We start from the raw sequence: 16,628 nt of genomic DNA on the forward strand, positions 1-16,628 counted from the left end.
GTGGGGGCCGGTCACTACAAACCCGGCGCGCAGGCCTAATCAGGGGTCGGGGCTCTTAGAGGGACGAGGCGGGGGCACCGGGGCTTTGGAGCTGACGTGCGTTCATACCGAGGGAACGAGAGGGGACGCGCTAAGTGCTGCGGCCGCCGTCTGGGGACAGACCCTCAGGGCTTCTGGACAACAAACCCAGGTCGTGTTTCTGTCTCCCCCCGCCCCTCCCCGCCCCATGGAAGGAAGGTCCAGCCCGCTGGGTCCCTGGAGCCCCGGGAAGACCAAGACCGGGGCTCGCCCACCTGCCCCCGTGCTCCCAGCACCCCAGGCCCTCCCTTCTCTGGGTGCGGAAGCTGCCGCTGTCCCATGCATTCAGCCACCGCGCCCCTCGACAGCAAGGACAGAAGTCCAGCCGCCCTGCCGGCAAGCTCACTCCCACTCCGCCATCTGTCTCTGACCTGCCGTCCCCGTGGCTGTCCCTGGGGCTCACATGCCATCCCCTCATGTCGGCCGCCTCCTTGGAGTGTGAGACACAGCCCTCACCACCATGGGAGAGGGACCCACGGCAGGGCGGGGGGGGGGGGGGGGGCGGAAGAGCAAGAGCTCAGACCCGGTGTCCCTCTGCTCCGGTAGCAGCATAGACCACTGCCGGCTGTACCCGGATGGGCATGCGCACTGGTTCACAGCACGGCAGCACCGCCGCGTGTCAAGTGCACCCCGCCATCGTCTCAGGAACCCTCACCTGCTCATCCACAGCTCACCCAGCCCTGCACGACCCCCGACCCCCACGTGGGGTCCACTGGCCACAAGCATGTGTGAAGCACCCACACCCAAGAACCTCATTAAGCTCTCCAGCCCCGAGTGGGCTGCCGCCCACGGGGACCCAGGCACCCCCCACGCCCCAACACGGCTGCCCACCGGAACTGAAGCCTCCGGAACCGACACTTCTGAGACGCACGGGCTCTCAGCTGCCCCAAGGGGCAACAAAGAGGCCCAAAGCCCTGGGTCCCTCGGGGGAGGAGGTTGTGTGAACCACGGATGGGAACTTGGGGGAGTGATACCCATGAGAATTGCCATTTATTCCCGAAGTTGCCAAAATTATCACCAAGGATTCACCAAGGGGTGCGCATAGGGACGAGGAGGCTCAAACACTGATTGAGGGGCCAGTCAGGAGTTGGGAGGGAGAGGAATGGGTGGGGGACCCCCAGCTGTCCCTCCCCTTTCTAATGCCACAGGAAAGGGGTCCTCCTCCGGCCAGCACCCCTCCCCATCCCCCATGTCACGTCCAGTTTCTCTCCGGGGAGGTGGGGTGGGGGACATGGAAGAGGGTGTAGTGTGAGTGGGCCCCAGGAGGGGAGGGTGCTGGGGTGGGGGCAGGGGTCCCCCGCTTCACATGCACTCACAACACTGGTCTCCCAGGGAGCAGAAATGGGGGGAGCCCGGCCAGGCCAAATCCCCCTCCCTCCTGGATTATAGGAGGAAGGGGTTAGTGTTGGGGGCTGGGGGGCCTGGGGGCATCATGGGGGGCAGGCCAGGGCCCCCACCAAGGGGAGAGATGTATGTCGGTGGTGCTCCGGGGACCGGGGGCACAGGGCTGAGCCGGAGCTGGTTCAGGGTGAGCGTCGCAGGGGGCGCGGGCTGGAAGGGGTTGGTGATGGAGGGGCCGGTGGTCGGGGCTCCTACAGGGAGAGAAGAGAAGAGGAGACAGCAGAGCAGAGTCAGGGGCCTGCCCGGGTAGGAGGTCAACAGGTGGGATCCGTCCGGGAGGCTGGCACTCACCGCTTGGCAGGAAGGGGTTGGAGGCCTTGGCTCCTGGCGGCGTGGGGCCCGGCCGGCTCACCAGTGAGTCGAGGTCCACGAGGGCTGCATTAGGCCCCAGGAATGACTCTGGCGTCTTCCGTGTGGGCGGCGGCGGGGTGGGGGCAACCGCCGGCGGGGGGCTCCCCACAGCCTCGGCCAGAGAGCCTCCGACCCCACTCATGTCGAACGCCCCGGGACTGCGTGCGGGTACCTCTCCAGCGAGCAGCTCCAGCTCCCCTACAAGGAGCCAGAGAGGGGTCAGGGGAGGGCGGGCAGCAGGGGCCTCAAACTGGGAGGCCCAGCCTAGCGCCAAGCCAGGGGGACCCACTCAGGGAACTCCAGCAGATAGTCTCCAGGGCAGAAAACTACCAAGGGACGTTCACGCAATCCCACAAAACCCCACTGGCTCCAGCGTCCGTCCCCAACAGAAACATCACGGTGGAGAATCACAATGGCCCCGCAGACAGGAGAGCATCTGTGAGACTGTCTGCTTGTTTCTGAGATCTGAGAATCCCCCCTGCTGCTGGGAAATGCACGAAATCGGCAGGGAGAGAGGAAAACAGACCCGGGAAGGTAGCAAACCACGGACGGACGGGGGACTGGACAATAACCTCAGGGGGCGCAAGGGAAGGGAGGGATCCCTGGCGCCCGGCCTGCCCAGTCAGTCCCAAGAATTCCTGCTTCTGCTTCCCGGGTCCGCTTCAGGCCACTGGCGCAGGGAGACACATCGGCGCCTCCTGGGGACAGGCTCAGTGCCCTCCCAACACCTCGCACAGACGGCATGTTCTCCAGACACAAGCCAGTCCAGTCCGTGCCGGGAAGGGAGGGACACAAGAGCCAGGACGCCCAAACGCAAGGTGCCCCGAAGACGGGATGCCAGGTGGGGAAGGCACTGGGCGCTGAGGCACCAGCGGGCAGGCCAGGGGGGCGGGCCCCCGCAGTCACCACACTGCTGGTAATGCAGGACACAGCCGGCCGGGCCCCCAGAAACACCAGAGGAACATTCCAGGGACACAGAAGTCAGAGTTCGGAATCTAGGGAAGCTGCAAAAACACAGTTCCTTATGCTACTTCTGCAGCTCTTCTGAGTATGAAATTATTCAAAACCAAGATCAAACTTTCTTTTGAAGATGTTCAGGATCAGTTATAACTGCAATGAGAGGGTCTGGGTGCCGGCCCACACAGCCCAGAGGGTGGCTCACCCGTGCTGCTCCCGGAGGTCGGCAGGGCCGAACGCAGGCGGTCGAAGTCCGAGAACTCATCTGGCTCCGCGTCAAACCCGACGGCTGTGGGGGTCCAGGATGCCCACTCAGCTCCCCATGGGGACCCACCTCCCACTCCCCAGCCCCCGGCACTCCAGAGACCAGACACCCCCAAGCTCCCACACACACCCGCCACACCCTTGGGCCCCATCAGCCTGACCCCAGCACCCACCCAGTACCTGTGGTGCCATTGGTGCTGGGCTTGGCAGGTGACCCTCCCCAGGGGTCCGAGAAGGCCGGGGCTGGAGCCCAGGGATCAGAGGCTGGGGGTCCACCTACCGGAGCCCCACCTGAGTGAGGAAGGAGGCATGTACGCGGCTGCTGGGTGGAGGGTTTACCTCTGAGAAACCTCTGCCCACTCCCTCCAGCCTCACTCCTAGGCCCGTACCTCCCCAAAGCCTCGCCCTGCCCTGCCGTGTCCTGGGACGCAGCTGGGCACCCCAGCGTGGGCCCACCCGCAGCCTTTCCCGCCTCGTCCCCACGAATGAGCCATGGCTACACACACTGCGGGGCCTCTGCCCACACGTCCCTCCTCGGCCGTGAGGCCTCTGGGAAGCCCCCAAAGACCTCCCCAGCTGGGTAAGGCGGTATGGCTCACCCAGACCTGCCCAAACCCCATGGCTCCCTTGAGACCCCCCAGGGCATCCAGCCCCGTCCCAGCCCTCCTGCACCCAGCCTCACCAGCCACCCGCCCTGGTTCCACTGCAGCAACCTCTCTACCCCGCGCCCCTTGGCACCCCGCCATGGTCCTACAGGCTCCCTCATGCCCGCTCCTCTGGGCTGTTCTATCTGACCCCCACAGCCACCCACTGTACTGCATCTGTCCCAATCCCTAAGGCATGCCCGGGATCACACACTGGATGTGGGGCCAGAGCAGGCAGGCAGCCAGCACTCACCATCAGAGCTCCCCCACGGGTCAGGCGTGGGCCCCTCTCCAGCTGCAGGGGCCTGGGTCCCACCCCAAGGGTCAACCGGGGGCCCTGCAGGGGCAGCAGGCCTCCAAGGGTCCCCGGAGGCTGGTGTAGGGGCCGGACCACCCCAGGGATCAGCAGCTGGAGGGACAGGGGCCCCTCCCCAAGGGTCCGAGGTGGGGGCAGTCATGGGTGCCGCCTGGGGGCCTCCCCAGGGGTCCGTGGCTGGTGGTGGAGCCGGGGCCGTGAAGACGTCAGCAAGATCCATGAGGGAGGACTGCAGGGTACAGAGGAAAGAAGGTACATGAGGCCCGAGCAGGCTGGGCCAGGGGACCCCAGGGGTCTGGGAGGAGGGCCCTGGGGCGGGGGGGAGGGGGGGGAACGGCTGCGGAGCAAGAGAGAAGCAAGAGCCAGGTGCTGTGGTCATGAGACCGAAGAAGGCAGTCTCCCCATCTCCCACCCACTACACCCCTGCTGTCCGCCACCCCCCACCACTCAGCCCTCCCCAGTTCCCACCAGAACAAGGAAAGCGACCAGAGCCCAGAGGAGCCCACCCCAGCCCTGCCCATGGGAGGCCCACTGGGGTCGCCCACTGAGTGTCAGGTGATTATGGGTCACCCTGAACAGTCCTGGCCTCAAGCCCAGTACATGTCCCACGTCACCTGGAGCATGCTCCAGGCTTCCAGGGCTGTGTGTGTGTGTGTGTGAGTGTGCGCACGCGCTCACAGGCGCTCACCCATAGCCCTGGAAGCCTGGAGCACCTGTGAGCATGCACATGTGCGCACACACACACACACACACACACACGCATGCGCGCGCGCGCACTCACTCTCACACAATGACCCTGTGTCCCAAGAGCACACGCCTCTCTGGACAAGGAGGTGCCCCACCTCCCACAGGACAGCGGGCGCAGGCCTGGCACCCCCTTCCTCCAGGCTCTCGAGAGGTGGGGCATCAGGGAGACCCTCCGGCTGAGGCTAGCCCAAGTAGGCTCCTCTATCCAGTGCCCTGTTGTGGCTGCGGGGCCAGCCCTGGCCACCCGGCTACCCGCCCTCCGCCTGCCCATCAGGAAGGCGGCTACCCTCCCAGGCCAGCATCCTTGAGGCCGGTCCCACAGTGAAGATGCTCGAGACAGCAACCCGAGTGAGGCCACGGAACGAGGCCAGCTTGGATGCCCGGCCACGCGAGGGACCCTGGCCTCAATGTGCACGGCCTTGCCTCATTCACCCGTGAGGCCAAGAGAGGCGGGATGAAAAGCACAAGCTGAACTGCCAGCAAACATCACGTCTGCACTGGGGGACTGCGGCCCCCGGAGGCCAGGGACCAGCCCTGTGTCGCTCGCCCGCTGACCCTCGGTGTCCCGGGCGAAGGCGGATGCTCAGGAGGTGCCTGGGCACACGTGAGCCACCCCCTTCCTGCCCGATCAGACCGGTGCTCTCACTGTATCTCGCTCTGGTCTCGCTCAGCTACAGGCACCGACCGCCACTCGAAACATCTCCGTGGCGGGGTCACATTCGAGCGCCCTCCAGCCCCCACACGTCTCCACGAGAAAACGGTTCCCTGCAGCCACAGCCACAGCCGCCTAGGGCCCCGCCCAAGGCCCCGGGCGCCTGAGGGCAGGACGGCCTCCCATGCTCACCTCCTCCTGGCCACCAGTCTCCCTCCTGCTCTCCTCTATGGCCATCTGAAGCCTCAGGTCGTCCCCACGGCGGATCCGCTCTTCCTGTTTGGGTCATGGAGGCAGGCGACAAGGGAGGGTCAGAATACGAGCAGCACGGCTGCCCCCCACCCCCGACCCGACAAAGGTGACTGAAAATTAAAATGGGATGTGGACGATGTGGGAGGGGAGGATGGGGAGGCACGTGCGGTCTGGGCTGGGGACACGGGCCTGGCCAGGCACTGCTCTGACAGGCTCGGGAAGCGGGGGCCAGGCGTCTGACTCTGCAGTGTCTGCTGCGCTGGGTGGAGGTGACCAAGGCCTGGGCTGTGGCAGAGGGGACGGAGTGGCCACGAGGCATCTGCTTCCCATGCTGTGACTGCACCGTTGGAGGACCCACGTGACACGTGTGTACGGCAGGGGCAGGGCTGCTGTGGGGCGGGCAAGGGGGTGCAAGGAGCCGGGGACCTGAGGAGGGTCTGAGGGGAGCCCTAGGGAGGGGAGGGGGCTCTTCTGACCTTGTCGTGTTCCTCACGGCTCAAACTAAGGGCCAGCTGGAGCTGGACGTCGTCCTCAGGGCCGCAGGATGGGGGCTGGGGGAGAGAGAGCATGAGGGGTCCAGGGCAGGACACGAGGTGGGGGGCGGGAGAGAAAGAGAAGGAGGGAAGGAGAGAGAGGAAGAGAGAGACGGGGAGTGTGAGGGGTCCAGGGCAGGACACAAGGTTGGGGGCGGGCGAGATAAAGAAGGAGGGAAGGAGAGAGAGGAGGAGGGAAGGAGAGAGAGAGAGAGAGAAGGAGAGAGACGGAGAGAGTGTGAGGGTTCCAGGGCAGGACATGGGGGGGGGGGGGGGAGAGAGAACGAGGGAAGGAGAGAGAGAGAAGCAGGGAAGGAGAGAGAAAAGGAGGAAAAGAGAGAGAGAAGAGAGAGAAGAGAGAGAGAGAGAGAGAGAGAGAGAGAGAGGAAGAGAGAGACAGAGACAGTGTGAGGGGTCCAGGGCAGGACATGAGGTGGGGGGTGGGAGGGAGGGAGGGAGGGAGGGAGAGAAGGAGAGAGAAAAGTAGAGAAGAGAGAGAGAGAGAGAGAGAGGAGGAGAGAGACGGGGAGTGTGAGGGGTCCACGACAGGACACAAGGTGGGGGTGGGAAAGATAAAGAAGGAGGGAAGAAGAGAGAAAAGGAGGCGGGGGGGGGGGGGCGGAGAGAGAGAGAGAGAGGAAGAAAGGTACGGAAAGAGTGTGAGGGGTCCAGGGCAGGACACGAGGTGGGGGGCGGGAGAAAGAAGGAGGGAAGGAGAGAGAGGAGGAGGGAAGGGGAGAGAGAGAGAAGGAGAAAAGGAAAGGAAACAGAAACAGAGCCAGGACGGACAGAACCAAAGGCACAGACACGGTCACCCAAACCGGCGAGGGACGGGCAGAGACAGAGCAGAGAGACTAGCAGGGAAGGAGCCACTCAGGACAAACACCCGAGTAAAGGGGACGAAAGCGGTCAGGACGAGGACACAGGAAGACCAGGTGGGAGGGCCAGCAGAGAGAGGGCTGGGGGTGGGAGAGAGAGGGCACAGGCCCTCAGGAGGTGGAGGGGCGGGGGCTGAGGCATGAGATGGGATGAGAACGGAAGTCAAACCCCCAGAGTCAAACTGGTGCGCCCGGCCGGGCCCAGTACCTGGTCGGCCTCCTCCTTGCTCATGGCCAAGGCCAGCTGGAGCTGGAGCTCCTCCTCCCCGCTGCTCTGTGGCCACGCCTGCTCTGCCTCAGGTGGGGGCCCCGAGCCCACGGCTGCTGAGGACGCTGCGGTGGGGAGGGGCAGTGAGACCCGGCTGGACAAAGAGAAGGGACCACACAGCCCAGGCGGGGCGGGGGGGGGAGAGGGGGGGGGACGGCTTCCTTTCGGGGGGGGCAGACTGTGAGTCGGGTTTGTCCAGCCTCCCCTCCCCCCGCCCCGGGGAGAACATGGAATAAGGAGCGGGGGGGGGGGGGGTGTCAAGGAAGGACAGCCCTGTGGGCCCAAGAACAAAAGCCAGCAGCAAAGGGAGGATGTGCAGGAGCCTCAAAGCCCACGACCTTGGTTCCCGAGCTGCATGCCCGGGGTCTGCTCAGAGCCCCAGGGCACACCGGTCTCCAGGCCCACACGCTCCCACGGGTCCAGGGCTGCGTGGCTGGGACCAGCTGGGTGTCGGGGGAAGAAGAGAACCTGCACCCTCAGCCCCCACCCCCACCGTGGGTGTGGCGGAGACAAGACCTGACCCGGAAGGGGGTGACTACCCGGAAGGAGGCACGGACAGGGTGCAGGGCCTAATGCTGAGCCAGGGGAAGCGCCCACCTGCCTGCTGCTCGCAGCTGGCCCCTCACTGTCGGCAGGCCCCCCAGAGTGCCTGCCGTCCCTGACCTCAGACCTCCGGCAACCCCCTCCAGGTCACTCCTCTCCGTCTTCGGCACTGCCCGCTCTCAGGAAGGGGCACACCTGGGCCCTCAGGCGGCCCTCGGTTAGTATTTGCAGGTGAACAGGGTACCTCTCAGCTCTAGGGTCCCACAGCGAGAGGGAAGGGACACAGGAGTGCAGAGGAGGCTCACGGCTCGTCACCCCTCAGATGAGGACACAGAAAGGATGGCACAGGGCGGGGAGAGCCCAGCGGCTGGGCAAGGGGTGCCTGGCAACGACAGGAAGCTTCAAGACGGAGGAGGGTGGGCCTGGAGGGAGCAGTGAGGGCGCAGAGGCGCGGGGGGCTCCCGAGGCAGGCCTCACCCGTGGCGGTCTGCGCCAGCTTCTCCTTGGTCTTGAGCGCGTGGGCACGCTCCTCCCGCAGCCGGTCCTCGTCACGGAGCAGGGCCACCAGCTGCTTGGCCTTCTCACGCACGTTCACGCCCTGGTCCTTGCCATCACGGTCCACGTACTGGAAGTCCTTGAGCGTCTGCACCGCGTACATGTTCTCCTTGCACTGCTGGGACACGCGCTCCGAGCCGGTCTTGATGAGGTACTCCATCAGCGTCATGGCCTTCAGGGCGGGGGGCACACCGGTCACGCACACGGCGGCCAGGATCCCAGTCCCGGCGCCAACCCTCACGTCAGCCGCACACGGACAGACACGCGCAGCCCAGCAGGTGACTACGTGGCCGCGAGAGAGGACGCAGCGCGGCCACGTGCAGCCACTTGGAGGGACCCCACAGACACCAAAGAGCATGCGAGGCGGGCGTCCCCGACAGGCACATCCACAGAGGATGTGGTTCACAGGAGATTCGGGGCTGCCAGGGCTGGGAGACTCTCGGTGGACACGGGATCTGTGTGCAGGTGACGAAGATACTCTGCACCCAGGCAGTGGTGGTGGTCGCCTAACCCCGGGCCGGTGCTCTGTGCCACTGAACCGCACACTTTACAAGGGTGAACCATACGGCACAGGATCTGTGTGCAGGTCAGTAAAAATCCAGAAACGGGGAAAAGGCAGGTATGGTCGCTGCAGCCCCTCCCAGGCTTCCCCGAGCCGAGCAGACCCCACTCTATTTCTCTGAAACCACAAAAATATGCCTGTTAAGTCACGTTCGACAGCACCCAGTGCTCGGACGGCCAGACTGGTTTCTCTCCCGTCCTGTCCATCTGGAACGTGTGTCATTACCGCCCGTGTAGAGCTTTGTGCCTCTGCAGACAAGGAAGCGACTTGCTCCTCGAGGTGGGAGGGAGGGAGGGAGGCACCGGGCCCTCGGGGCCTGTTGAGGCAGGGCTCTCTGCAGGGCACTCGTGCACTGGGACAGCAGGAACAAAGGGACAGGGAGGAGGAAACACCGTGACAGCTCCTGCATTTAAGAGGTAAGAACAAATTCTCTTTCCAACAAGTTAAAACAAAAACGGGGAAAGAGACTCCGGTCGTCGGACGACAGGGCACCTTATGGTTTGCAGGGGACTCCGGGAGCTTCCCGGAGCCCCTGAAGGTCACCCAGACCACTGCAAAGCAACAGAGAGAGGACCTTCTGCTTCGGCTGAGCTGTCTGAAGAGCTACGCGATTTGCCGGGGAACCCCCGCTGTGGGGGCTTGACGTCTCCCCAACCTTCCTGGGGAGCCAAACCTGAATCTCACAGGCTTCCTGAAGGTGTGTGAACGGTATTTACGCCAGTAATCAGAGGTTAGTCTTTAACCAGCCCTCGAGGTGTTTACGCATCACGGTAGGAGGGACAGGGTGGAAAGCAGGCTCCCAAGGTCCTGGGCCAGCCGTGCTCTGGAATTCAGCTTTCCCGGGTTCAGACCAGAAAGGCCACACGACACATAAAACAGGATCTCCCAGCAGAAGGTCCCACCAACAGTCAAGCTACCCGAGACCCACAGATGGCAGACAGACCACCTCCCCTCAGCCTGGGATGGGACTTGCACCCAACAACTCACAAAAACTCGTTTTCAAAGCTCTGGAGCTGCAGTTGAATGGCCTGTGAACCCAGAAAGAATCCAAACACCCCACGGGTAACACGCATACGTGTGAAGCACAGCGGGCCCGTGGTGCGGGAGCAGCACACGCACAGCAACGTAACGTAAACACGCAAGCGGATGCCGCACACGCCAACCTCCCAGATGCGGCCGTGAGCAACATACGCAGGTGCAAAGAACCAGGAGCATGGGTCCGTGGAAAGTTCTAGAACAAACGTGGCAGACAGAAGGCAGGACAGGATGCTGCTGGGGGAGGCGGGGACATCCTCTCTCTCTCTCCATCGGGATGGTGGCTACACAGGTGAGCGTACACGTGAGCACTAACCAGGCTGTACGCTCGTGACACGTGTCACAACAGAAAACGTGAACCTATTCTTAAAAGTAAGCAACTGGACAGCCCAATAGTCCCTGCTAATTTTTGAAACAGCTTGCTCCTGGATCCCCCAGGACACCAGAACACGCATCAAGGAGCCACACGGGGCACCTGGGCACTCAGTTGGTTGAGCGTCTGACTCTTGGCTTCGCCTCAGATCATCACCTCGCGGTTTGTGGGTTCGAGCCCCGTGTCGGGCTCTGCACTGACAGCATGGAGCCTGCTTAGGATTCTCTTTCCCCCCCTTTCCCTGCTCCTCCTCCTCCCCTGCCTGTCCACATGTGCATGCATTCTTGGGCTCTCTCTCTCTCTCTCCCCCTCTCTCTCTCTCGCTCTCTCTCAAAATAAATAAACTTAAATAAAAAATCAATGTTTACAAAAGTAAAAAAACAAAAAAACAGGAATCCACAAACAACTTCTCAAAGGGCCAGGTGCTAGGTAACCCAGCTTTTCAGGCCACATGGCCCCCATGCTATAGGGGAAGCAGCCGCAGATGAGCGGGCCTGGCCATGACGGATAGAGCTTCACCCACCAACACAGGTGGCTGCCCAGATTCAACCTCTGGCCCATAGTTTGTTGACCTCTTGTTTTAAAAGATAAAAACTGAGAGGCACCTGGGTAGCTCAGTCGGTTAAACGTCCAACTTCAGCTTAGGTCACAATCTTGCAGTTTGTGGGTTCGAGCCCCATGTTGGGCTCTGTGCTGACAGCTCAGAGCCTGAAGCCTGCTTCAGATTCTGTGTCTCCCTCTCTCTCTGCCCCTCCCGTGCTCGCGCTCTCTCTCATAAACGTTAAAAGATAAGTAAACATTTAAAAGATAAAAATGGAGACCCTGCATTCCTCGGAGCAGGGAGGTGACACAACCCAGTCAAGAGAACGGGTTCCAAGGCTCCCCTCCCACCCCTTGCCCCCGGGTGGCCCCGAGCCTCTTTGTGCCTCAGTTTCCTCACCTAAAAAGTGGGGACAGGAAAAGTACTTCGTGGTTCTCTGCCTACAGCAGTGTTTCTCCGGCTGCACTTGGTCCATGAGCCCCAGTGAGCTTCCCTTGCAGTTTCAAGAGGCCCTCCAAATCCCATCCCCTCCCTTCACCTCCACACAAGGGCTTACCCAGACCCCCCACCCCTTCCCCGATTCTCAGCTAGACAAATGCCACCCAGTCCTTCACAACAAACCACCAAATATCGGACCCAACATCGGGTCCGGGGGATTGAGGCCCCAGTCCGGGTTTGTCAGGGTGGGTGTGAGAAAGAACACAGCATTTCCAGGTCTGAGAAACGAGGGAGCACCGTGCCCTGGGGCACAGCGCAGGTCCCAGCCGGAGTCCATGAGACCGGGGACCTCGGCCGCCTCATCCACCACCAGACACAAACAGGCCCTTGGCCAACGGTCCCCAAACAAACGTCGACAAGAGGACTTGCCTGAACCTCGCTCTCCGGCTCCCACCCCAGCAGCCGGACCCTCACACGCAAGAACGTCCACAGGCCGCCCCGAGCCCCACTGCTGGGAGTGGGGGCCGGCCACCCGCGCCAGCCTGTGCCCACCGCCGCTTCTTGGTCCAAGGGGAAGATGCCAGGCCCCAGACCAGTAAGCTGAAAAAACCGCTCACGGGCACTCCCCAAAGACACGTTCCCTTTGACCAAAGCCTCCAATCTGTCTGTTTGCTGGGTGAGGACGCACACATCCGCCACCAGGAACCAGTCAACAGACCACTTCTGTGGTGGGCACTGTGTCCACGTTTCTCAACGTGACACTTGCGAGTGTCCTTCCGCCCAAAAGTTCCAGTTCTAGAAAATGGTGAACATACAAGGGGATTCGCGGCAGTCTTGTTCACAAAAGCAAAACGTCACAGATCACTTAACGATCCGTCCGTCCCCAGGTAGCACGTGTTGAAAAAGTAAAAAAAGGAAGAAAATAAAGTACGAATCTTTTATATCCTAAAGAGGAATGACCTCTGAGATGTGACTTCACCTTCCTTCTTAAAACTGGGGTACGATTTACACTTGCTACAGCCCACCGTCCTCCACTGCAGTCCTGAGCCCTGATAATTGCACACGGCCACGTATCCAGCGCTGCAGTGGTACTGCGGCTCCACGGCCCCCCAAACTCCCTGGTGCCAGGGGACATGTGCACACAGATTGTTCCGGAGGAAAAAACAGAAGCGGGGGACACCAGCTGCCTCTGAGAGGGACCTGGGCTCTGGGCACACAGAGGGACGCGTGCCGTGCACCTGCTTAGGCCTTCTGTGCGGACGAATCTTGCAACTGTGCCACGTTTTCAAGAAGTTTAAACCCTATGACTCAAAACTCCTAAGACCCTTACCCGTTTGCTGCCTTCGTTAGGTGAAAAGGAGGGCGGGAGGGAGAGAGGTTCACATAAACACCCAGAACTCCAAGTCCTCGGGCACACCACCACCGGAGCCCTGCGCGCACCCCCGCCCGCCCTCGAGCACGCATGCATGTGAGAGCTGGGCTGCAGGCCCCGGGCACTGACCTTGTAGACATGCCGCCAGTTCTTGCCATGGTCATTGAGCCGCTTCCAGATCATGCTCATGATCTCGGAGAAGGCGACAACGTTGTAGGTGAGGTCAGCGATCTCAGACATGAGGGAGCTGGATGGGCCCCAGGGGTCGTTGCTCGTGGCTTCTCGGACCTTGATCTCGGCCTCCGAGTAGTTGTGGACTATGTTCTTCATCTGGCGCCGCAGCGACGAGGTCGACATGGCGGCGGGTGATGGTGAGGGTGGTGGGCCCCCCGGGATGTGGCGAGACAGGGGCGACTGGAGGAAAAGACAGCAGCAGGGGCTGGGGGTCACCGCATCTGAGGAAGAAAGGACCTTTAGAAACACAATTGGGACCTGGGGCTGTCCAGCCTGCAGCTCTGCCCTCGTGGCCCCCCACCCCCACCCCGGAGTCAAGGATGAGGTCCTAAGCATAGCCTAGAAGGCTCTGGCCCTCGTTAACCCCCATCTTAGTCACCCGGTCCGTCTTTCAGTTCCTCAAACATGCCCAGCTCCTTCCTGCTTGGGGGCCCTGCTCAGTGAGGCAGGGTGTGCAGTGATAGATCACAGACGGGACACCGCAGCTCGGTCCTTCCGAGCCCGCTGCCCTGGGTGGGCCAGGAACTTCCACACCTGTTTTCTCCCCTGTAGAGTGGGGTTTTGTTCCACAACCCAGGGGGCTAAGAACCCGGCACGTAGGCAGTGCACTATAAACGTGGGTGGTGTCACGAGATGGTCATCCTGCTCTTCCTCAGCACCCAGGTCACTCCTCGTCACCCCCAGGGCTCTGCTTAAGCTTCCCAGATGTTACACACCCAAATGCCACAGTCATGGTTCCCTAGGGGCCCCATCAGTATTTTATACCCGTGGGTCTGATTCTGTGGCTGAGGCCAACCCAATAGCCCCATGGGGACAGAGACCACGTCTCTGGGGACAGCCGTCCCGGAAGAGCCATTCAATAAACAGCTAGGAAGAAGGGAAGGAGGGAGGGCTGGAGTGGAAGGGGCAGAATCTGTGGAAGAAACAAGGACACACAGGGAGACCACTAAAGGGAATGGAGCAAGAGGCAGGGAACGCCAGGGAGACAGGCGTACCAAGGGGGGGGGGGGGGGGGGGGGGCGGGAGGCTCGGGGAGGAGAGATAAGGATGAGCCCGGCTGCCCACTGGGTCTGAGCCGCATGCCAGGGGCTCGCTGACCAAGAGATGCCCATTATCTCAACACCACCAGCGGGGCTTTCGGAGGCCAAACAATTCAGCCCAGGTCACACACTAAGCGCAGCAGCACAGACTCAACCTCTGGCTGCTTGGACACCAAAACCTACACTTTTAAACTAACCCGTGTTGAGAGCAAGATGACGGGAAGGAACAGAAGGGCGGGAACCAGGTGGAAGGTGACTATCACAGCAAGCGGTGGCACGAGCCTTACCCCGTGCTAGGCATTCTTCTCCATGCTTTACACACAATGACTCAATTAATCCTCCCAACTCCGTGATTCACAGCACCTCACGGGGGGAGGAAACTGAGGCACAGGAAGAGAGACTCCCTTGCCCTGGGACACAGGCCTCACCCTGGCTGCAGAGCAGACTGAGCACCTCGGTCCACATCCACTCCAATAAGCCCTCCCACAACCTACCTACGTCCTGGGACGGCCGGCTGGCCCCAGCTTTGAATTCCAGCTGGAGAGCCCAGGCACAGGGAGGCAGATGTGAGGCGGTCAGGGGGCCCAGCAGGCCAGCTGGATGCACCAGGACAAAGAGCTGATGTGACCAGCACAGAAGAGACAGAGGGAAGGGAACAAGACCAACAAGAAGAGAAAGAGGCACAGAGAAACCCAGGCAGAGACAGTACTCAGAGACCGAATGACAACGAAGAGAAAGGATCAAGGCCCTAGAAGGAAAAGAAAGAGACAGCGACCCAGCACTACAAACTCATCAGAGAAAGAAAAACCAACGTGTGAAACAAAGAACAAGTAACTTGGGCCCAAATCCTGGCCATGAGCTACCAGCAGAACAACCTCCTTGAGACTCAGTTTGCTCAACTATGAAAAGAAGGAAAGAATTCTTACCCGGCAGGCTTGCTGATTAAATAAGATGGGTACATAAAGTGCTTGGCGCCCTGCCCACAGATAGTAGGGGCTCAGTAACGCTGCCTGCTGTTATCAGAGAAAAAGAACATTTCCAAAGGGCCGGTAAAGGAAAACGCACTACTTTAACGCCGGGTAATTACACTAAGCTGTGTTAGAAAAACAGTCCACGAAAGTGCACGCATGCTGCTCAGAATGAGAGCAAGTTTTTCAACACAAACGGACTCACAAAGAGAAGTATTAGATCGAGTAGAGAACGAACGATATGGCAAAACCCTCAAGGGGTACTCAAATGACTAATGTCAAACATGTGCTGCGCGGAGCTGAAAACCTGTAAGAGCGGAATGCAGGGGTCCCAGCAGTTAACTGCGGGGCGAGCTGCTTCACCGCTACCGCCTCCAGGAACACGCACAGCGACGCCAGGATGCAGGAACTGTGAACGACCCTAACTTTAAACACTAGGAAGCGAAGGTTTGGAAATGAAAGAAGTCACCTGATAACCAGTACAGGCTGGCCAAGGAGTGGGCCTCGATTCTACAGCCCGGCTCTCGACCTCCCACCCCTCTGGAGACTCCAGGACCTGGGGGAGGGGGCAGATTCCAGACCAAGCAGCAGACGTGCAGAGGGACCTCGGGATTGGGGATGTGCGCGAGGACGATGAATGGGAAAACGGAGGGGAGGAAGATGCACAGAGACGGGGACTAGGGTCACCGGGAACTGCAGACACGGAGGCCCGGAGGAAGAGAGGAGGCAGAAGGGAGAGGGAGAGAGAGAGAGGGAGAGAGAGAAAGAGACAGCGGCACGACCACCAATCCTGAACACCACACACCGACACTGACAGGGGTCGACACACGGGGACCGGCGCCCAGTGGAAGCGCCACAGCGGACGCGGGCAGCGCCGAGGCCCGGGCGGAGGCCGGCGGGATACGGACCAACACAGACACCGCGGGGTGGAAAGGCGCGGGCGCCGACACACAAAGGCCGCGGTGATGAGCCAGGGGCCGCACGCGACGGACGCCCGAGCGCCCCCGTACCGCCGTACCCCGGCCCGCGCTCACCTCGGCCTCTCACGCCGGGCTCCGGGGGGTCATGGCGGGCAGCCCCCTGCCCCGCTTGGCCTCGGTGTCGCGGGGCGCGCGCCTGGCCGCAGGCGGCGGACACGGAGGCGCACTCGGGCGCACGCGCGAACGCACGGAGGGCCGCACGCCGACGGCCCCGCCGCCCCGGCGCCCGGGAGGGGCGCAGAGAGCCGGGCGGGGGAGGGGAGCCGCCGAGCGGACGGGAAGCAACCGAAGGAGGCGACGGACCGGAAGCGGAAGTGGCGGCGCGCCCCGCCCTCCGCGCCGCATTTGGCCCCGGCGACTCGGCCCGCAGGGAGCCTGCGCAGTCGCCGCTTCCGCGGCCCCGCCCGCCCTTCTACGTCACTTCCGGCGCGCGAGCGCCGTGGCCAGACGCGGCTGCGAGGCCTTGGGGACGCCCTTGAAAGAGTGGAGGCCTCAGAGAGGCCCGGCCGGCAAACTCGGCCGAGGGAGGTCGGGGAGGCGAGGAAGGGGCCGCGCCGTGCCGGGCTCGCGAGGCCACACCCCCGGCACCCCGCGGTGGTGCTCTAGGCACCCCCTCTCCTTGCCCAAGGGGCGCACACGCGGAGCC

General features: G+C 62.2%; 1 protein-coding gene across 2 annotated transcripts; it reads right to left on the reverse strand.

Annotated features, from left to right (window-relative positions):
- Nucleotides 1-1,051: 1,051 nt before the first annotated feature.
- Nucleotides 1,052-16,625, reverse strand: EPN1 (epsin 1). 2 transcript variants are annotated; one of them, XM_043598228.1, is made up of 11 exons: nucleotides 16,037-16,625; nucleotides 12,890-13,215; nucleotides 8,362-8,611; nucleotides 7,282-7,406; nucleotides 6,139-6,213; nucleotides 5,603-5,686; nucleotides 3,949-4,240; nucleotides 3,232-3,342; nucleotides 2,993-3,076; nucleotides 1,771-2,028; nucleotides 1,052-1,670 (listed from the first exon to the last, which is right to left on the reverse strand). In XM_043598228.1, the coding sequence occupies exons 2-11, from the start codon at nucleotides 13,115-13,117 to the stop codon at nucleotides 1,462-1,464; spliced, it is 1,716 nt and encodes a 571-aa protein (XP_043454163.1). In that variant the 5' UTR covers nucleotides 13,118-13,215; nucleotides 16,037-16,625; the 3' UTR covers nucleotides 1,052-1,461. The 2 variants fall into 2 exon arrangements, with proteins under 2 accessions (XP_043454163.1, XP_043454164.1); XM_043598229.1 differs by lacking the exon at nucleotides 6,139-6,213 and having other exon boundaries at nucleotides 16,037-16,330.
- Between the last annotated feature and the right edge of the window lie 3 nt (nucleotides 16,626-16,628).

This window comes from Prionailurus bengalensis, chromosome E2 (genome assembly GCF_016509475.1).
Source record: "Prionailurus bengalensis isolate Pbe53 chromosome E2, Fcat_Pben_1.1_paternal_pri, whole genome shotgun sequence".
Taxonomy (NCBI): Eukaryota; Metazoa; Chordata; class Mammalia; order Carnivora; family Felidae; genus Prionailurus; species Prionailurus bengalensis.